We start from the raw sequence: 23,196 nt of genomic DNA on the forward strand, positions 1-23,196 counted from the left end.
CTAGAAATACCCAGAGTAATTTAGCTTTAGAAAACTGGTCATAAGATTGCATACTTATATTGTGTCCCACTAAGAATTTACAATGAAGGAGTCGGGAGCCTTTTTTGAAAATGTATTTGAAACTCAGAGAATTAGACTTTCAAATATTCTTGAAACCTCAAAAAAAAACCACACAAAAAAAACACAACCCCCCCCCCCCCCCAGCAGTACAGTTTTAATTGATATGCAACAAAGTAGGCTTTACTAATTAAAACCAAGATGCTGTGCTTTTGCTACACGGACCTTTACATGGAAAAGTAGGTTTTACACATTTCCTTTATTGTTCAGCTCAGCAATTGCATCCTTCCAGGGTTGTAGGTTGGTGGCTTACAGTTCAAAAAAAAAGAGAGCTGCCACCAGCCCTGAAGACAGACAGTGGGCTTTCGTCCCTCCGACATCCCTAGAATACTAATCAGGAAAGTCAGACCCTGGAGGTCAGAGAGCAAGTCAATCATTCCAGCCATCGCCTCAGTGTGGAGGATCAAATTAGCCTGAAAAATTCAGCTGCTGGGAGGAGAGGCGAGCAGCTGTCAGGGGCGGCATCGAGATGCACTAATGAACCAGATGAATAGTGCAAAAGCTGGAAAATAAAAACAGGACAGTTGACATTTTTCATCTGTCAAAGCAGGAGATGCATGAAAATATACTATTCCTGTTTAACTCCTTAGGGGACTTTCAGATTTTTTTTTTTAACGCTGTACAATTGAGACAAAAGTCCCGTAATGAACTCCTAGCGTATGATCATGAATGTGTGGACACTCGCTCTGGGGCTTCACAGTTTACATGTACAGTATGTTCATTAAGGCAGCTTTTTAATATTCTCTTGTATCGTAAAGTGAGTGCCCTTGCATTTTGGACAAAAATCGTGATTACGATTGTAGTTCCTCTTTTAGAAATTTCTTCTCCAAAGGAGTGTTTGCTGTTTATGGACATTCATATTGTTTTTTTTTTTTTAACTTTTCCCTCTTCGTGTGGAACACATATCCCTAAGGTGGTTTTCTCTAGGTTTCCGTAGGCTCTGGATAAACGGCAGGCGGGAAGCACATGTGCATCTCCTCCGCGTTAAAGGAGTTAAAGGCTCTGAAGGAGTTAAAAGTCTGTCTGGAGCGCCAGAAGACAGATGAGAGCCATTTTCAGCTTGTCCTGTCCTCACTGACGCTCACTGAGTAGCACAGCATGCACGAGCGTGTTTCACACACACTCTGCCTGTCTGGGGACTGTACACATTGTCCTTCCAAAATCAAGCTTATTAGCACATGGAGAAAAGGGTGACTGACTTGGGGGCAGCCACACACGCGTGTTGTATTCTTGCTGCTGCGGTTCAGAGATTTAGAAGGTTTGGAACAGGATGCAAACACTTGGAATTGAATTTTTAGTTCGTAACCCTGCTTACCACGCTACTTGCTTGCACTTTAAATGTCAAGTTAGAACCTTGTCTGAAAATAAATTTAAATTCCATAATGTCTTTTTTAAAGTTGTTCATTCTGTGAGGCATTTTTTTTTCTCCTGCGTAAATATCTCACGTGGATGCCTTCAAGTAGCTGCTAGCACTTACAGAGCTTTTGAGCGTGTTTAGTGGTTTTTGAGACGTTATCAAAAGAAAAAAGTTCTAATCATCGTAAACTACTTGAATACAAGTTACAACATTCAGATTGAGAAGACTTTTTTCCCTACAGAAACTATGAATGTGAGATAAAAGGCTATGCATTCTGTTCCCTAAACCATTGCTAGATTATAATTCAATTTTAACTTTAGTTTTACGTTTTTGTTATATTTTGGCCATTACATGTGCGATATATACCATCACTGCCTGTTTCATCCTGAGATAAACTAGTTGCTTTTATGGTATTATAGTTATAAAGAGCTTTAAGTTGCTTTATGTTCTTTTTCTTAACATTGTTTTATATTGTGTACGCAATAGTGAAATAAATACATGCTAACTATTTCTTCCTGTTAGGGAATTTTAAACGTTGAAAACAATAACCAAAAATTGAAGTAAGATGTTTAGAACTCACTAAATAATTGTCCGAAAAGGGTGTTTGTAAGAATCAAAGGCCCAGGTAGCTGTGTTTAAAGTGTCTGCAGCCCTTTGCTCGCCCGGCGTAACGTGCTGGATGAGAGCGCCTTCCAAGTGATCAGTAACTATATCGGTTTGCTTGGGAGCATTTTGCAGATGGCCGCATTGCAGAGTCCTTTCTACGGTGACAAAATGAACCTGTACTCGCTGTGTAAGAAGATCGAGCAGTGCGATTACCCTCCTCTTCCTTCAGATCACTACTCAGAAGAGGTAAGTCGTTTCACACCGTGTGTCCGTCCAGTGCTCATCTGGCTAACACTTGGCATTTTATTAAGAAATTGTCCTTTATCCCGAAATACGGATGACACATACAGGTGGCAGAAGTACCCTCTGCATTGTTTTCAGTCTCATGGAGACTTGCTGTTTAGAGTTGACGCTGCAGTTCCTAATGTGGGTTGGGACACATCACACAGTGAGTGGCACAGACGTGGCCGTTTCTAGGTGTGGGAAGAGCCAGGCTGACTTCACAGCGCTGGGAACACAGCCGAGGGCAGAATGAACGCCCCACCCTAGGCTCCAGGTCATCGGCATCGGGAACCCCCTCCCCACAGTCTCAGAGCAACAGACAATTAGAACTTTCATTGTGGGCAGAACGCCCTCCCGTTCATGTTTTCCAGGAATGGAAACAAACATGCCTTCACCGCAGGTCTCGGCCTCACACTCAGTCCCAACCGCCCTCCCTCACAGCCTGTCCCACCGCCCTGCTGGTGCGGTCATGCCATCGGGAGGCATTTGGGGTTGTCACTGTAGACGTGTGACAGAGCATTTTGGCCAGAAGACCTTACCAAGGTCTGAGTCTGAATCCTGGCTCGCTAGGGTAACCTGTTGACATGGGTTGTTTTGGCTGTCCCCAACCTCCAGTGTTGCATTGCACAAAATCTCTCCCACTTTAGCCTGATACATCAGAGTTTGCTAATATTTAAGGAGCTATGCAGAATAGCAGGGTCTTGAGTTAACTAAATGTGTTCTCATGACCCTTTTTGGAAAGCTCCTTGGACATCTACCTAGAGAAAGCACTGTCTTCAGTCAGGACGTCTCACCTTCCCATGAGCAACAGAGTTCCCCACCTCCAACCCCCTCAATGAAAAGAGAAAGGAGCAAAGGAGAAATCTAAAACAATTAACGTTCACTTATTAGGTGGTCTTGCCATTCTTTGTATTGTGAAATGAGTAGCATTTGCTTTTAGTTTTATATAAGGAAAACTGTCTCAGTGTAACTTGAATAATAAATATCTCTAAAGGATTTTTACCATATGTAAAGCATTTGGGGTCCTAGAATGTTCTAAGTATCTTTTTTCCCTAGTAGTTTTGATACTGATAATCAGTGATGCCTGCCTTTTCGTTTCATAGCATTTGTATTCTGGTAATTAGAATAAACTCTTACCAGACAGTGGTGATAATTTAGAAGTATTATTTTATTTGACGTTAATGCTATTAGGTTAGCCATTTTTAATTACTATTTTGGGTATAGCATATAAATATGGCATTTCTCAAAACCAACTTCAGAACTCCAGGCCTGAAATACAGTGTGGTGTGAACAATAATGCAAAATGACCGCGAGAATGTCAGGGTCCGTCCTTTGTTGTGTCATTCATGCTGTCTCCTTTTTTCCACGAGGCGCATGAATATTTCACATATCTGCATCCTCATCCACTATTCTTCTTGACTAATTTTCAGACTGTCTGAATTTGCATTTCACATGGTAGCTGATTAGGAGACGCGAGCAGCAGCGAGGCCTCAGCAGGCGGTTGCCATGGTGACCTTCAGCAGGATTTTAATGATGCTACCACTGGTGGTTCGTTGAAGTCGGCCTGCCTGCAGGGTCACTGCACCGCGGCTAAGTGTGAACTTGGCTGCGCGGGCTTCTCAGCCAAGGGGCACGTATCAAAGTCTGGCCCAGATAGAAGGTCTTCGAGTTGGGAGAGGAAAATAGATTCCACCTTTTTACTTCCCTCCATATAGTTTCCAGTTTCGAAAAGAAATGTAAAGCAAAACATCTTATATGGGGTCCTTTCCAAAAAAAGTCAGTATGATTCCTCCTCTTGGTAAAATCTTGTGCCATGAAAAAATAGAAAGCTGTAATATCCAGGTAAACATGGAAACTAAGTTTTACTAAAGAAATGAGAAAAGGAATGCAGACTGATGATGTTACTTTTATCCGTTCAGTTATGTAGAAAAGTTCTCAGAACAAGAGCTTTGAAGTGCAGATGTGCTAATAAACATTTTCTCTCCGTAAGTCAGAACTCTGCTTGCAAAATAACTACTCAGAATTTATGATAGCAAAAAACCCAGACAGATTTGATGCCGCCATCTTAATGGTATCTTAAACATTTCGCTGTGGAGTAGGCTTTTCAGATCTTTCAGAAGTCCAAATTGCCATTTAATTTTTAGCGTGGCAAAATATAGGAAACAGTGACCAGGGGAGTATAAAGTTTTGAAACTGCACTTTTAATCAGAACAACCGGTGCATTAAGTGTCAGTCTTATAGCTAAAACAGTAACAGCCGGTGTGACTTCCCTAATTACCAATGCGGGTTCTGCTAGATGGTCCTGCATGTTTTTGTGGGCAGTGTGTCCTCTTTCTGAAACACCCCTGCCCCTGCTCTTTACCTTGCGAACTCATCCTCTTTAAAACAAAGCTTGGACATCGTCTTCTGCGCCGCTCCCCCACCCCCTCTTTCCTTGCCCGTACCCTCCCTGGGCAGGACCCTACCTCGGAACGGCTTCTTTGCTCCCATCTGGACTGTGGTTCCTGCTCTGAGAAGTCACCGCTTCTCATCCGTGTGTCTCCAGGGCCTGGCACATTTTGAAGGGTCAGTGATTGATTGACTGACTGATTGATGGATTGAGGGAGTGAGGGAGGGAAAGAGTGAGATTAAAGTGAGAAAAAGAATCCATGAACCAATACGTGACAACTGAATGAGTGAGAGAAACTTCGCCAAAGAACTTTCTGTCTGGTAATTCACAAAATTACTGAAACCATAGGCCAGACAATAAGGTAATATTCTTTTCTTGATATTACTTGCTATGTGATTTTTTTTTCATTCTTATAAGCAAGCGACATTATTTCTGGAATATCCAGTGTTCATTTATTGGGAAATAAAACAAATGGATTCAGTTTCAGTATTTAATTCTTTGCGAGACCTTGTTCACTAAATTATCTCATGAAACTCTTAAGTTAAAAAAATAGTGAATAGTTGTATTGACAATTATTCAGAAAGTATAGTGTCACACTGTGCTGAGTTACTTCTTTTTAACCAACATATTTATTGAAAATTAGAGCATTAACATCATGCAGTTATAGATTTTTGTCTCGTTCAATACTTTTTATTATTAAAAATTCATAGTTTAAATCGAGAAGACACAAGAAAGGTTGAGTAGAATTGTGCCTCAGTGGTTACTTGTAACCGATTTCTCTTCATTTTAGGTTTGAGCAGATAGGTTTGGAAGCAAGTCCTGAAAAGTTGAGTAAAAGGTTTGCAGATGAAAGTGGAAAATGGAAATTAGGAGGGAAAACAAGGGGGATCTTGGTTTGAGAAAACAGAGTAGGGAGAAATTAAATGGAAGATTTGAAAACAATGCTTTGAATAAAAAAGAAATGTAAGTGCCTATAAAACATTAGTAAGATGATTAAAACCTTGTAATAAAGTGGACATATTATTGTACCATAGCAGGGCTTGTTGCTCAGAACTGGTTGCTATGGCAACTGTCTGTTTAGTAGCAATGTGAAGTTTGTTGTGAATAAGAAAGTCTTGTAGGACACAATGTTTGTGGTTATCTTCCAATTATATTTTTGAAAACTTTCTAATTCCCTAGGTCTTATTCTTTCTATAGGCAAAGAAACCAAAATACAATTTTGGAAGTGGAATCATTAAGCCAGTAATCAGATTTCACATCATTTAATTCCTCTCTTGTTGTACATTAAATTTCTGTTTGTGTCATGGCTTTATACCTCCAGCCCACAGATAGGAAAGCATCTGTTTTTAGTGAAAATCAATTAATGGGGCTACTTCTCAAGTATACAATTCCCCTTTAAAATATCAACCTGAAAGATCACAGCCAATCAAGAACTGATGGAGAGTGAATGAAATCTCAAAAACTTTCACCTCATAAATGAGAAAAAAATTTTAACCTCTTTTCCGTTATTTTTGTTTTCCTTTCTTAGACAATGCCATCATGTCCCCCTTTTTAAGTTTAGGAATGGAAGGCCTCCTGCCTTCGGGCCTTCCCAGGAATATTTAGCTGTTCAGTGGGCCAGCCTGGTGATGTTTTTCTGAAGACAAGAAAAGTATTGATTTTTTTCAGAGTATTTAAAATATAAGGATTCAAAAGCACAGTGCTTGATTCTATATGAATAATAAATAATAATTTTAATTGAAGTAAACTGAGTTCAGATATTTATAGGTTATTGTAGAGTATAAATACATTTCCATGGCTTTAAATAAAATTGGGATACTGAATTGTTTCCACTTTGGAAGTCACCATTTTTTTGTAATCCATATGGGAACTGTCCTGTTACGGAGATCGGGCTGTGGCATTGTCCCCATTTTACACATGAGCAGATAGAGACCGGAAGTGGCCCAGCCGATCCCGCTGCGCACCTGCCGGGAGCCCAGTGCCGGAGCCACCGGCGCACAACCGGCAGGCAGCCCGCAGGCGGCGTGTGAGGCTGTCCCGACCCCCGCGGACCGTCAGGCCTGGTCTTTCTCGCCTCCGTTCTTACCCTCACCCGCCGCGTTCCCTACAGGGCACCACATTCAAGGGCAGTGACAGGTAACCCGGAGGCCGGGTCCCCTGAAAGGAAAGAATGAGGAATCGTGCGCAGGAGGGTGGGAACTGTTGCTGCGTCCGAGGCTCCGTCAAGGCCACTGCATGTGTCTCAAGTGCAATGGCGGGTGTGTGGGTCCATGAGATGCTAAACAAAAATGTCGTCGTTTGCTGTAACTTTGCTGATACTTTACTTTCCAAAAGGTTGCTCTGGAGGAAAGGAAAACACTAAATGAAAGCTTTAAAAATGATGACTGACTTTTTAACCTAACATTTATAAATACTTTCTATTTATATTTAAATTCGGAATATCCTGAAAGAAGCTTTTTAAGCAAGTTGAGTCAGTAACAAAACACATGACCTTTATTTTAGTTCATAAAAGAGCTGCTTTATGTAAATAAGGAAAAACAAGATGAAAAGTGTCAGGTACAGACTATTTTTGCATATTTGAAGTTAAACTAAGTTTACGAAACTTTTTTATTTGTTTGAGCAGTCTCAATAATTCTGTTTTATATTTGCTAAATTTGGTAATTGTAACAGAACTACATAAATTCCCTGGAGTTGTTTCAGGAAATTAACCAATGTTATTTAAATTGGTGCTGGAAGATTCTTCCTAATACACTGTCCCTAGAATATTTAAACAAGGGACATTATATTATATTATCTGGCACAAGTTATGTTTGGAGATAAATCTGTTTTCACAAATATCTCTATAGTCCTTATAATTATGTAATCCAATGCTAAGCGGGGTGAGACTACTTTGAAATGTAGAAAGATGTATAATAATATTAAACATAATATATAACTTGTGCTATTGTTTATTAAAATTAGCTTGACATTGAGTATTTTCTCAAATACTGTTGACAGCATTAGGTTTTCCTTCCTAAACTGGTTTTAGTAAGTTTCATGTTGTCATCCTTTATATTCATTTCACCCCTTTACCTAAACTTGCCACGTAAGATTTGAATGTTCCACTTAAGCTTTGAGTTTTCCATTTTTGTTTAAAAAATATATTTAAGTGGGCCCTTTGTTCACTTATGCTTCTGAAGTGACACTGGGGACTTGCTCCTTAAGGACACGAATCCAAAACGGTACCCCATATTTCACATATCCTGTGGGATCCTATAAAACTGTGCAACTTTCTGTAAGACTTTCCCAGTTTTCAAGACACACTGAATGATCTTCAGTTGGGAATGTAGACATTACATTACTGTATATCTGTGTAAGATTGCTTTCTTTTCCCCGTTCCTCTATCCCCAAGTCAATCACTAGTGACAGTTTGGTGTACAAGTTGGATACGCCTAATCGTTTTGTCTAAATATCTAAAGCTCCAAAATATCATGTGCTTTAATGTATGAGACCCACTTTGGGGTGCAAACATGTGTCCTTTCGTACACGGAAACTGGGCATGTCTGCCAGGCTGATAGCACGTAATTGGTCTCAGAGGGATTAAGATGGGGGTGAAAAAGAAACAGTACCAATAGCACCGGTCTTTATTATTCTCCTGAGAATTGGCTTAGTGACCTGAAGCGATACTGCACAGAGAGCCCTGTTGTTACCTGCCGGTGACTGAACTTGATAGTTAGTGATTGGGCGATCGTCCTGACAACAGGACTGTTAGCATGCGCTTCTTTTTAGTATTTTTGGTACCAAACTTAATGCTTTGACATTTCTTTAGAAGTGCATAGACCAAAATATATTAGTGTTTTTCTACTTTATTGAAAACAACTATTCATTAATTTCTATATGACTTATGATTTCATAATCCTTTGGAAATGCTGTAAAGAATTCATTTTATTTTTACGTGCTGTGATTTTTTTTTCCCCATTTAGATGTTTCTGTGTTGTTTTTAAGTTTTCCTTCAGGATCTGAATTAAACAGTTTTTTTCTTTGGTTTTGTAAAGGCTTTTGCATATTTAGATCTTTATTTTTGCCTACTTTTAACTTGTTTTATAAAACAATTTTAAACAAAGTACATGTTTTTACAAACGTGTAAAAAGTTACACAACCTAAACAATTTTTTTGAGATAACATAAACCACTAACTGTCTCTACACACTCCTGTTTATTTTTATTGATGTAATATCTACTGATTTTGGAATTATTTCTACAATTTAAAGTAATAAATGGAAGGCTAATTTTCTCAATTCAAACACACTTTTTTTGAGCCAGTGGTTACCTAATGATATTATTAGAAATTGAAGCCTGACACATAGAAATATATATAAAATTCTTACAGTTATTATATGAACTTTTTTTTGAACATGGTTAATAATATATTACTGAGAATTGACACAAAGTATTGGATAAATAAGGATTTTTTAAAGTAATTTCCTTTATTCCAGAGGTTAATAGGCACTTAAAAAAAAAATATATATATATATATATATAAAATTAGTATTGAGAGATTGCTAAGATAATTATTTCATTTTGATTAATGTTTGCCTTAGAAAACTTAGAGGCATTTTTTATGATTCATCGTGTCACTATGTAAGTTTAGAATCTGGTATAAAAATTGTGAAAATCCAAGTACATTTTATTTGTTTGGAGGGAGTTACTGTCACTTTAATTAATGAGTCAGATTGGAAATAACATTAAAGTTGTCATTCTACTCATAATATTCATATGAACATTGTTTGGTCGTCATTTACGTGTATTTCAATGGAGAAAGTGGGTGTTAACTCACTGTGAGCTTTGCAGAGCCTCGAGAAGATTTTGTGCTCTGGTTTTTGATCGGAGTTGGCCTATGAATTACGAGGGCAGAGACTGGAGGAGCCAGTGTCGGAGCTGACGTGCTTTTGAGAATCAGCCGAACCCCCGTGTTTGCCTATCTGGAAGGTCACCAGCGTGATGCAGAGTGGCCGTGTTGGAGCCTGTAGACCCAGGTGGGATTCTCCTCGGGCAGTGTAACGTGCCACCTTGAACCTGGGCTTCCAGCTGGGTGCTCCAGTTCACATCGAGGCTGTGGGAATGTTATTCCTCTGTGAAGGTGGCCTTGTCATGCCACCCCATTGAGTGGCCTGAAGACTAACGGAGGTTTCATGAAAAACATAGAATGGTGCCTGATTGACGGTGAGAACTCAGTATATCTCAGCTGTAGGAAGCTCTTTCTGTCTGTCCTGGAAATAGCATTGAGCCGAAGTCCTCCAGTTACCTTACAGAGCACAAAGCTGTGCCTTTGGACCTGAAGGTGTTTGGGGGATTGTATTCCTGTGGTCCGCTGGACACAGACAAATCTAAGTAGCGTGGCCTCTGGATGTGTCCACAGCTGCTGAAAGTAACCACGTGAATCGACAGTTGTGTGCGGTTATCTAACAGCTTGAAAACAGGAGACTGTCTTGCAAAGGTCGGCGTTCTTCTCTTCCCTAATCAATGACTTTTAAACTCTTTCTACTATCTCGTACTGTTCTTCCTGTGTTCTAATAAGTAGGTGACTACTTTGTCCTCCTAGTCCTTATCTCAGGGGCACACATAACTCTGCCATCTAAAAGGGATGCTGTATTTTGCATACATAAAAAGAGGAAGAGATGAGAGGTGACCTTCTTTATGTAACTTAAATTGTTAACCAGTATGACAGAGCCTATTCAGGGATCCATATTAATTTGCATTTTTTAACCAAATTATTAAAGTTAAAGGCATAAAACAAGGTCCATAGCTTTTTGTAACATAAAAGCAAGTTGCTTGTTGTGATTTTTAAACTGCTTATTTGCCTAAAGATCATTGCAACTGATTTTCCCCCCACTAGGTTAATAGATCTATTCAATGTATCTTTAGAACAACCAATAGTTATCGCATATTTATCAAGGAAAACTACACCAAATTAAGTATTCAGGCCTATGTAAATCTCCCATTATGTATTTAAATCCACTTTTATCAAAAAGGAGTTGAGATAATTTATAACAAAAAACAGGACTTACAGGTTATTAAAATGGGAATAGAAATGCAAGTTCAGAACCAAGGACGGGGGGTAATGATCCCTCTCCCGCCCGCCCCAGAGCCGCTGTGGTCGAGCTGCTTCCTGGCTGTTGTTACCTGCTTCCTTTCTGTCACGGCTCTAAGGGAAAGTGTCTCTGTCCTCAAGGAGCCAGGATGCCAGTCCTTAGAGAAGAGGACGTTTTCTCCTCCTAAGTTGTGGTAGAAATAGCTCGTATAAGGACCTGTGAGTAATGCACCAGGCGCTGTCGTCCACAGCAGTTATGCGAGTCCCTAAGTGGTGTTTGGTAGAAGCCAAAGGCAAGCATGAAAGGTGTTTGGAAGGTGAATCGGTGGTGGGATAAGCCAGCGTGCTCTGAGGGTGCAGCCCCTGGGGCCTCATTTGATTAAAGGGTAGAACTTTGATTGTCCGAAGTTGGAAAAGTTGGAAAGATGATTTTTGTCTATTCCAGGGGTCCTTAAATTTTCATTCTCTTAGCATGAGGTTGATCAGAGCTATGCACACACCTTTCAATGCTCTTCGAACATTCAAATCTCTGAATATTCAATACACCGCCATATAAGGACATGCAATGATGGATTCTGCCCTGGTGTTTTGCTTAAGGGAAAAACAAACAGCAAGTCAGGGTGACAACCTTGATCAGGTGGCCTCTTCCCATCGTGCTCATTGGACAGAAGTCAGACCAGCTCTGAGCACCTGAATAAAGCACCTGAGGGGTTCCTTTCTCCACTCTCTGCTGATGCCTCAGAACTGGTATTTCCTGTCCATACCTAGGAACTCATCTCTCTTGACTGGAATTCAGATCGTACCTTAAACCAAGTGACAGCCCTTTGTAGTGGTGATGGTTTGAAATTCAGCCACTCAGTAAGTGTTATGAAAAGTCATCCTGCATGCAGAGCTGTATTAGGCGTCGTGAGGAATTCAACCCAAGAGACCAAGTATGTAGAAGTAGGGTGCTCTCAGCAGTGGGACTGGAAAAGGCCTGCCTGAAAGTCGGATGACTTGGGTTCCAATCCAGTTTTTAATTGGTTCTTATTTTCTTCATCTATAAATTAAGATTTTTGTGGGAGATTACAACACTTTAAAAGTAAATATGAAAAATAAAAGGATATGGGAGATTTTGTGAAATATTAAATTCTATATAAATACGGGTTTTTTAAGAATTCAGAATCACACGCACGCTTAAGCAAGACTAAATTAACACATGCATAACCACACAACTGAAGTACGTGCCGTGCAGGTTACAACTTTTCACGAGCCATCTCCTTTATCTTCATAATCTAGACGTAGGTAGAGTCACAGAAATTGTTTCTACAATTCAGTCATCTAGGTATAGATACAGAATTAAACCTAGAATTCAGGAATTCAAACTTCTACCCAAATGTCAATGTCCGTATCTCAACGTCGGTACCTTCCAAGCTCAGTGTCCCTCTTGCCCTGGAGGCCACACCTCCTCTGTGCGTGGCCACACCTCCCTTCACGTGCCCTGAGGGAACCTTCCATGCTCAGTACTTCTTGCCTGAAGTCTTTGAGGAACGTGATGGGGCTTCCTGCTGGCGTTGCTCTTTTTGCTCTCTCTTCCACTTTTTCGAGAAAACACGTGCTGATCTGCCCCTCGCGGCTTCAGCACTGGCTTCCTGTGGCCCATGTGCATAGACTCTAAACCCCTTTCTAAGTCTGCCTGTCACTCGGCCTCCGTTGACCGTTCCACCCCGTCGCTCCCCAGTCGGTCACAAGTACTGGCCAGCATTGTCACACACTCATGGTGTTTGGCCCAGCACCTTTGTTCATTCTGTCACCTCCGCTAGGCTCTGCCCTCCCCTTGAGTCTGTTAGAACTATGTTCATGCTTCAGCCCTCAGCTCAGATGCCACGGCCACAAAACCCTCACCCAGAAGTTACACATTCACTCTCTCATTCATTCAACATGCCAGTGAGCACTTATTGTTCACCCAGCCTCCAGGTCTCCATCTTAACAGCGGAACACAGGTGTTAAGTGAAGTACCGTAGAGTGTGATCAGGGCTCTAATAAAAGTATGTGCGGGATACGATGGAGGCCAGGGAGGAAATACTAAGGTCTCCATGGCGGGAGGCTGGTCAGGAAGGCTTTAGGGAGGAGAAAGGAGCAGGTGACAGAAGGGCCAGGAGGAGGGAGAAGCAGGAAGAATGGTGGCCGGTGGGCCGGCAGGAAGGAAAGTGAGTGGTCCTCCCCCCTCCCAGCCTGGAGCCCCAGCTCGTGGCCTTTGTGTGCAAACCCCTCATCCAAATTGTCCTGCGTCCTCAGATGCCAGCAGTGTCCCTTCAGAGTAATCTTCTAGAAATGCCGGTGTGGCCAGTGAGTGGAAGTCACTACCAGGGCATGTTTTCATTCGACAGGGTTTTATTTTCTTGTTTTATTAATTTCTTTATTCTATATCAAAGTGTAGGAAAAATTACCGACGGATTATTAGATTCATAAGTATTGTAGTGAGGTGTGCAAGTTTTATATTTCATATCCGCATGTGTACTGTGATACCCGTTTATAATTCCTCTGGAAGAGAAAAACCTTTCCAACAGACCAGCTGCATATCTGATGGGCGACCGAGCCACAGCAGTGGGGGAGGAAGCAGACACTGCGTGTGCTGGCTCTGTCCACAGTAGGGCTTCTGTGCACCCGGGTCCCTCCCCAGGCTCTGGGGGGGGGGGGCAGCTGCTCACTCTCCACTTTCCTTTCTCCTGGCTTCCCACCTCGGTCCTCAGCTTTTACTTTGGGGCAGCCAGAGAATCACCGTCTCCCCCAGCTAAGCTTGCACCCATCTATCTTTTATGTGGGGCACCTCTCCTTGTGGCAGCAGAGCCTCAAGGCCAGTATTTGCTGCAATGGGTTGGAAATGTCACCCTGCTCTGAGGTACGAGGCGGGAAATGCAAGGTTTCTGGACCAGCTGGAAGGATGCGGCAGTTTTATTGAGTCAAAAAATTGCTGTTGCATCTACTCGGGATTTAGTTAAATATAATGAAGTTTGCCCCACGGTTTTCTTTTCCTGTCATCCTTGGTGCTTCTTTTATCATTTTTATCCCTAAACAAAATATCTGACAACTAGATGACCTGCCAGAGCACATGATCTTTTTAAGTATCAGAATCATTATAATGCTTTTCCTGTGTTTTCTGTGCTCTGTATAATTGGATGTGTTTGTTTTTGTTTTAATGGGTAAAATGCCAACCTCTTTCCAATGTAAATCTCACTTGATCACCATAATAAAATTCCTTGTGTATCGCTGTCCCCCTTAAGGATTTTGAAGGGAATTTAAATTGAAATCTGCAGCCCCTCTCAGTGGGGCATCATTACCACCAACCCCGTTGAACCTACAGATGTAGAGTTGAATCGTTAAACGTCATTCTGGTAGAATCAGAAGTTTAAGGGATTTGAACCTGAAGAACCCTCATAGGTCACCTGCTCCAACCTCCCTACTGAAGGATAGAAATAAACCTCCCCGGACGCCGACTTACCTACCTGTGGTCTCAGGCTGCAAAGTGCCCTCAGCCAGCCTGGTGTCCCCCTCACTGTCCCATCTGGTGAGCTCCTTACTCTCCTTTCGGGGTGACATTTCTAACTGCCATAAGCCTTCTCCACTGCCCAAGTCACAGATCAGCTCACAAATTCTATCGCCACTTCTGTTTCCTCTAGTTGAACATTTTTATGGTGGTGGTAGTGATTGTGAAGAAATTATAGTAATTGGATGATTTAAGTGCTAATACACTGGCCAGAAAGAGTTAATGCAAGTTTTCAGAAGATCTGATTTATTCCCAAGACAGACTTAGGAAGCAAAAGAATGTGGGTCTTTCTTCTGATTGGGCTGATGAGCTGTGAAAGACGTGCGGCTGTGAAGACACATGGTTTCATAAACTTGGGGCAGTTAGAGTTGAGAATGAAAGCCCATGTTCTTCTCCTCCAGGGCCAGAGGGGAGGGTGTTTTCTTAATCCGTTGAGGTGTGCTTTTTTCCTGTGATGTAAACAAGTGAACCTCAGCCACCTCGTGTAAAAGCAGGACATCAATACTGAGAGTTGAGGGTTAGAATACTGTTCATAACTTACCTCGCCTTTACTTTGTTATTCTTAGTTTAGAAGAATGCTTTTCCTTTAATAGAAAATGAATAAAAATGATACACATAATGGTTCATGATAATTGTATATGATAACCATCTACCCTAATTGCCTCATATCAACTGAGATGTATAGTAAACTCATTATGAAATTTTAACTTGCAATCAAAGCTAATGTGGTGATTTCTAGATTAAACAAATGTATAAATCTCTGCAGTTCGTTTGGAGCCTTACAGTTAAAAACCTATCGTCTTTAACAACTGCTCCCTTCTCATTAAACTCCTCTGAAAAATCGCAAGGTCATTTTGAAGCCTCTGATTGTGGAAGAGAACCTCTTGTTACCGTTTATACTCACCGATGTACTTCTAGATTCAGCTAATTGTGGAATGGTGGAGAGCAGTCAGTCCCTGGATCTCTGGCCAAATGAATATTTAGTCAGAAAAATGTGCTTTCCCTGGGACACTAGGGCTGGTCAGTAAGTGGCCAAGACGGTCCCCAGCCTGTCGTGTTTTCTGTCTCTGCAGCTGCGACAGCTGGTCAACATGTGCATCAACCCAGACCCAGAGAAGCGGCCGGATGTCACCTACGTGTACGACGTCGCCAAGAGGATGCACGCGAGCGCTGCCAGCAACTGAGCGTGGAGACGGTCACCGAAATAATTTAAAGTATTTTTGTGCAAATCATACCTCCCTGTTTTGGTCTGGGTGTTAAGATTAGTGTTTCAGAGCTCCTGTGCTTTGAATCCTTAACCAGTTTTCATATAAGCTTCATTTTGTACCAATTTAAGTCACCTTCTTGCAAAGCCTCAAGTGACTTTGTAATAATCAAATTGTGTGGTAGGAGAGTGAATGTTTTACTGGCTGAAGATTTTTTGGAATTATGGAGAGTTTTCTGGGGCTAAATTACGTTCAGATCGACCCTTAGTGCCAAACACTGAAGGTGCGGCTTGGCACTCAGCCCAGACCCACCCCTGACCCAGCCTGAGCAAAAGTGTCTGAACCTGTGGCGGTTGGTTTTCCAGTCGTGTGTGAACATTGGAGAGGAACACAGTTCGGAGCTTCCGAGATTATTTTATTTTTAAAGGTTTGAAGTATGTGTTTTAGTTCTTAGCATTGTAGTTTTCAAATATAATTCTTAAGATAAATGTCGACATAAACTATTTGAGAAACGTTGAAAATTCTTAGCTTATACATTCAAAATGCAACTATTAAATGTGAAAAGATTTGGGGACACAATGTGAGTCAGACACTGAAGAGTTTTCCGCTTTATTTTGTTTTCTTTTCATATCTTTGATATTCTCTTTGCATTAAAATGGTATAAATGAATCCATTTAAAAAGTGGTTAAGGATTTGTTTGGCTGGTGTGATAGTAATTTTGAAGGTTGCACGTTGCCCAAAGCTTTTATTGTGTTTTCATTATTGTTTGTACATTTGAAAAACAGTCTTTAAATAATCTTGCAGTACTATATTTCAATTTCTTTATGAATTTAAATGCTCTACTCATAATTATACATTAGAGTGTAAGCATATATTTTTATTCATAGATTTTATTGAAGTTCTGATTGGTCCCCTTCAGAAATTTTTTTTATGTTCTTCAAGTTACTTTCTTATTTATATTCTCTGTGCATTTTATCCATTAATGTTTCAGATTTTCTGACAGCATAATACCCTGAAAAGGTATTGGGTATACCAGCACTCTTCCTGGATTGAAAACTTTTTTTTAACCTTGGCGAAATTCGGGCCCCCTGTGTACATGCGCTGTGTCTTGTTGGAGAGGAGGCAGGGACGTGTGTTTTACTGTGCTTGTGAATGTTGACAAGTTTCAATTCAGTTGACAAGGTTGTAATTTTAGAATATGTTTAAGGAGATGAAAACTGGCCATTACCGCAGCCAGAATTTTTATGAGATTAACATTTCTGTTGGGAAGCTTTTAAGCAAAGTACTGTATTCATGCATGAAGATGACAGCGATGGTAACGCTTCATTTAGTGTAAGGAAGTGGGAAGAGTTCAGTAAATGCCGTTGTGGAGATGTTTTCCTGGACGCCCCCATGGTCGTGGTGAACAGAACTGAGGCCAGAGGGCCCGGTGGCAGTCGCCGTTAAAGGGCACCATCCACCGTGTAACCCTGGGGTCCATAACCTGCCAGTGTGAAGACCTCACCTGCAGAGAACACCTGCCTTTAGCTGGTGTTATTGCTGGTGTTTTTCATGTAAGTATTTTTCTTACAATCATTTGAATACATTCAAGTCATTTGTAAACTTTAAAAATGTATAAAGGGCAAAAGTATAAACTGGTCCTTTCCCCAGATTTAGTCACTTATGGCATTTAAATAGGTTATGGTACCTGAAGGGTAGTTTATCTTGGGATAGGCAGGGGAAGTCTGGCTGACCCTTCACCTGAGGGCCGGATGCACCGTTTTCCCGGATCCTCGTGGCGTCCGACATTCACACTGACCGTCCAAGTTTGTCTCCAGAACCAGGAGGAAAATGGCTTTTGTTGCCCATTAGTGTCACGTTCATTGTAATGTCATGAACTTGACTGAGATGAAGTGTTCTCCAGTTGGAACAGATACTGTTTTTCTTGCAATCTTTAAAAATACATGGACCTAAAATTTATTAGCTTAACCCATTGTGGTGAACTGTAAGCAAAGGTTCACCTTTTCTTTTCAGTGACTCTTATCGGCTAGAAGGAAATAGCTGGGAAGAATTTAATGATCAGGGAAATCCAGTATGATTTTCTACACGTGGAAACTCTTGGTTTTGGCTATTGTACCTTATTTTAACTAAGTGTTTATATTTTCCCTAAAGAAACCACTGTGCAAAAAGCAAATTTTAATTTTGAATGATATCATTTCAAAGAATTATGAAGATGATGGGAAGTTTTAATTTTTATAATCACCTATAAAGTGTTCTCTTTATCTTTCTGTTTATAAGTAAATTTTGTATTGATTAAGTAAAACATTTGCATTGATTTAAGGAACAGTAAAGTGAAAGGTACATCTGATTCTAAACCTTACTGAGACGTTGGTACCCATTCCCCAGGGGAGAGGGTGGGGTGACTGATTTGTAGGCTGAGGTTTAGGAGTGGAGGGTGAAGGGTAACTCTGTATAAATAAAGTGCTCAACAGTGTGCAATGATTGTAAATTTACTAAGAATTACGGCCGTCTCATGAATGCTCTACCAGTCCACATAGTTACCTGTTACAAAACACCTTTCTTGCATCAATATACTTCAGGTGTTGCTGTTAACATTTACATGATATTTATTTTAACCGAAATGTTATTCATATTAAATGTTTTTTTCTTTAAAATGAATGTATTATGTGTATAACCCACAAACGCATAATTATCCTATGCCTCATATTTCAATAGTACTGTAATATGGACTTCTTTTGTGAAATACTCTTACTTTGTTTTTGTTATGCTTCAAATACACATACTAAAAGTATTCTGTTGTTAGCTTTGAAAATTGTATAATATCCTAATATAAATAAAAATCTAAAATTGAGTACAATAACATTTTTATGTATCTGTGATTTTCCCCCCCCCCCTAAAATCTAGTGTTGTTTATTTCACTGACTGTCACTTATGGAAACAGTTCTTATTCATTTCCATAATCTTATTATTTTGGAGAAGCTTAAGAATTGAACCAATCAAGGTGATAACAGGGCCCTGACGGACCCTAAGAGGCGGTTTTTAAATATGCAGTAAACGAGGCACATCTTCACAAGTTCCTCTTCTCTGCAGCACGTCGTTTTCTGTCTTTGAATGAGAAAAGTTTTCTAAAATTATAAAGTGTAAAATTTGGGCAGTGGATTAAATTCCTGTCACTGGAGTGTGCTGCTAACAGTGTCACCGACAGGCCGAGTGTCCTTGTCACATAATAAGTGAAGACCGCTCCTGGGTCTGGAAACAATGAGGCCAGAAGGTCTTACTGGGCTAAAACCCGCCAGGCCGGTGGTGGGGTGATGGCTGCAGCCTGCTCATCGGGACCACATTCCAAAGGGATCGGGAGAAGAGAAGCTCATTTGTAACTGACTTACATGGAAGGACCTTTATTTAGTCTGACTGTGCGCATGTACGTGTGAGATTGTAAGTTTTAGGCACGAGATAGTGTTGGACTTGTTAAAGTTTTATTTAGAAAGAATGTTTGTTAATTTGAAACGTCGCTACCAGGCAGATATGTTGAAATGTATTATTAATTGGGGAAGCTATAGTTACCACCGATGCAAACCATCACTGTTGTAATGAAATAGTCTGCCATTATGTAACGTCTGCTTTCCATGCAAAGTTCCAAGCTTCCAGGTACAAAGGTAACGCCCGTGTTGATTGTTACTACATTCTAAGTACTTAGCTGAGTGCCTGGAACATAGTAAGTACCCAATAAACACTTGTCGATGAATGTTTACGTACATGAACTCCTCTCTCTATTTCCTATGAGAGTGATATCACTGCCCCCATTTAGCAGATGAGGAGACTGAGGCCCAGATAGGGGAACGGGTTTTCCCAAGGTCACTGAGAGTCAGATTTTATTCCAGTTCCGCTCCGAGTCTCATGCCGTCATCTGTTGACTGTAGAGGAACCATCCGAGAAAATCCAGAATTGCATCAAAGAGCTGAAATGTAGGTAAGTGAAGACATCCCGCTGTCAGTTGTGGTTTGCTGGGAGTGACGCCCCGCCTGAGTAAAGGGAGGAAAGCCTGCTCAGCAGGTGTGTGGATGCAGCATTTGATTGATGACTGACCCGAGGTGGGGACATGGTGGCTTTGTCACCTGCCAGTAGTGCTGGGGACAGAAGAAAACCCAGGAAGACACCTCGGCAGCATTCGTGAAGACCTGTTATCGGTGATCAAAGGGACGGAAAATGCCACGTATTATGTTCAGTTTGTGTTCACTGGGGACATTATAAGGGCAGGTCTGCCACTTGGACACAGTCCCTATATTTGCTTTTGTAAATTGTCATAATGGCTTCCAAAATCGCTGTTAACATTAACCCCATTTTTAACCCCGTTAGGCAGAGTAAGTCCTTGTGGACTAGCTCAAGGTCACACAGCCTGGAAGTGGTGGGAGCACATAATTTGTCCATTTTGTACTCAAATATGTGCATGGAAAATGAACGCATGAAAAAATATTAGGCAGACAACGAAAAAAAAGGGATTTTGGAAAGAATATGGAGATGTCGACAAAATTCAAGGGAAGTGGTCCATTTAAAAGAATAATGACTCTAATGACTTACAATCCGGATGCCCATTGATTTGAATTCACGTTCTCTCCACTAAGATTGTAAAGACGGGGCGGATTCTCTGCCGTTGTACCTGTTCCAACAGTGTTGCAAAGCTGGGCAGGTCTGCTTTGGGGATTTGTCAGGTGTCTAGTGAAGGATCGATCTCTCCTAATGCTTAAGAACCAGTGTGATGCATTTGTTATCAGACAAAGTGGACCGTGATAGAGAAATCGGAAAATAGGCGGGATGCTATAGATGTGATCTGAATCCCTTAACTTCAGCCTGCATTGTGTTTATGTTTCAGAGAAATTGTGCCTTAATTTTGATAACGTCTAGAAACAGATCTTCAGAGGGCCGGAACTGCCTCCTAATTTTACTTGCCAGCACAAAGGTAGTTCAAGGAAATTCAAGTAAGTTTCAGCCTGATGTGCGTACTTGAGCTTCACCTTGTCACTTCCACTTTCCTTTTAACTCTCCCGTGTGTACTGCGGATACCGCGTTTGGGGAGGTGCCCTGTTGAGGCTCCCCCATAGTGAGGAGGCAATAATGGGATAAATTGGGTGTAAATCACATCAGTGGGGGTTTCTCCTGCTTCTATTGATTTGTCAAAACACTTGATCAGGAAAAGCACAAATGAAAACGGCCCCTTTCTGTCTGGAAGTGAGACAGCATGCTTTTGGGTGGGTTTTGCCTACAAGCCCGAGTCCCTTGACGCTAAAGCTCTCTGACCGGTCTGGCTGGGGTTCTGTGAGCTGGACCCCGGGCGCGACCTCATTCTATCCCATTTGACAGTTCTGGGCACCACTGTCTTCCAGGCAAGGACGTCAAGCTGGCTCCTGTGTACTCGAAACTCAGGTTTATATCTTTCTGCCAGCAAGTGAAGCAATGATCTTGTCTTCCAATAGATTCTGCTTCCTGCGCGATGGCACCGTGCTGCCCACTGTTGTCAGCGAGGCGGCGACACTGGTGTGAGGTTCATTAGACAGAGCCGACCATAGATCCGCAGCCCCTGCTCCTCACTGCTCTCCGGGGATAACCAATCACAAGAAACGACCCTCTTGTTTGGTGTTTGCAGAAGCAGAGAGCAGTTTGATTTCCATCGCCAACCTGTCCACTGGCTGGGTAAATCACGTTTCAGTTTCCTAAGGGTGGGAAGAACATGTAGCCTGTGTGTGTGCGTGTGTGTGTGTTTGCACATGTGTGTGTGCGCGTGTGTGTGCATTGTACTCTGAGATCTGGTGTTTCCATAGGTTCAACCACAGGAATTCACGTGGTAACTTAAAAATGAGGAATTCAAAAAGTATTCACTCTTTAGAAGTGGGTTTAGTATTTTTTTTTTAACCTACCATGATTCCCTGAAATCTAGGAGTACACATCTAATGCCGGCCATGTAAAATGGGCAAGCTTAAATTTGACCCAGGTAATTACAGAAAACAGTTCCCTTTTTGTGTATTTGGGGGCAAAGTGTGGAGCAGGATCTCTTTCTTAACTGGTGTATCTGTTACATCATCAATCTTGGATGCTTATTTCTTTCAATAAAGCTTCATATAAGTGCCATTTTTCCCCAAACGTATGCTAACTGTGAGACTCCAGAAATGATTACAAATCGAGACATGAGTCGTTTTGCAATATATCTAGTACACCGAGGTTGAAAACGGTAGTGCTGTGCCAGCTTACCTTGGGCTTTGTACATTCTCCTTTCTGCTAAATACCTCATCTGCTCAAATAAGCCGGTGACGTTTTCTCCTTCGTGTTTCACAGGCATACCACAGCTGAACTGCAGAAATCTGTCAGCCCTGCTTCTTCCACAGGTTGACTCTGTGCTGCGTGTCTTTAGAGACTTGATCTATTTCCGAATTTTATATGATGATACTCTCCATTTCCAGGATATATTCCAATTTAAAAGAATCTAAAGAGTCTTTAATAATATTCCTTTTAAAACACTCAGCACAAGTCACTGTTCAAAACCCTTGTCTGTATGTGTCAGAAATAAACCCCAAAGTCACTCTGGTTCTAGAAGGAATAGAAATGATATATAATTCCACGATTCCTTTACGAATCCCTCTTCGTCTCCCGCACCTTGCCCCTCTCTGGGCAGCAAGCATTTGTAAGTCAACTTATAAAAATAACGTTTAACATTTTCTGTGGCATCGCACATCTTGCATGCCAGGTATTTTGGTCTTCCAACTATTTCATGACAAGAGATTAAACTTTACATCTTTCTCTCTCTGTATCTATTATTTGTAGGTTTTTAAATATCCTCATTCTTGATTATATATATATATATATATATATATATAATATATAAATATATGTATTTATATATAATATATATCATTATATATCTAATACACACACCCTCAGGTGTTCATTAAGATTTTTTATCATTTTTAAGTCATTATACATGGCTGTCTATAAAATGATTTGGAAGAGTGGCCAGCAGAATAACAACATTTTTCTAGCAATTAGCAGTTCTTTTTTTTCTCAATTACAGTTGACATTCAGTATTATTTGGTATTAGTTTCAGGTACATTAAGGTTTTGTTTACATTCTGGCTATGAAGATGAGTTCAGCCATCACAATGAAAGGTGACTGCCCGACAGGTTACAAGTGAACCCTGAGAAAACCTCCCATGCCCTGCTAACGGAAGCCGTTTTCTTCACCACGTCAATAAGAAGTACGACCATGAACTACAAAGTGACTTCTTGCCTCCAAAGATATTTTTCTGTTATCTTAGTTTACATGAATCACTCACTACTAGTCATTACTTAGGCTGGTGTTTCTCAACCGAGGAGATTTTGCCCCCTAGAGGACGCTGGCAATATCTGGAGACATTTTCGATTGTCAAAACTAGGAGCTGGGTGAGGGGGGAGGAGGTACTACCGGCGTCAAGTGGGCCAAAGCCAGAGATGCCGTAAAGCATTACAGTGCATAGGGTGGCCCTCAGCGGTCATCGTCCAGCCCCAAGGTCGGTGTCCAGGTTGAGAAATCCTCGTGGACCCTGGAAAGCAATCACAGATGGTGGAAACTGAGAACCAAGTTGAATTCTTACATGAGGAGTGGGTCTGTAGACGTTATC

The 23,196-nt window shown here is 41.1% G+C and overlaps 1 protein-coding gene across 2 annotated transcripts in view; it reads left to right on the plus strand.

The window, feature by feature from the left end:
- Window positions 1-18,413, plus strand: part of NEK7 (NIMA related kinase 7) — a 106,988-nt gene extending 88,575 nt beyond the window's left edge. For both annotated transcript variants that reach the window (XM_074317079.1, XM_074317080.1), the window contains 2 exons: window positions 2,213-2,326; window positions 15,420-18,413. In XM_074317079.1, the coding sequence (XP_074173180.1) occupies window positions 2,213-2,326; window positions 15,420-15,530 (225 nt within the window). In that variant the 3' untranslated portion in view covers window positions 15,531-18,413. The remainder of the gene's footprint in view (window positions 1-2,212; window positions 2,327-15,419) is intronic.
- The last annotated feature ends 4,783 nt before the right edge of the window (window positions 18,414-23,196 follow it).

Source organism: Rhinolophus sinicus, linkage group LG12 (genome assembly GCF_036562045.2).
Source record: "Rhinolophus sinicus isolate RSC01 linkage group LG12, ASM3656204v1, whole genome shotgun sequence".
NCBI lineage: Eukaryota > Metazoa > Chordata > Mammalia > Chiroptera > Rhinolophidae > Rhinolophus > Rhinolophus sinicus.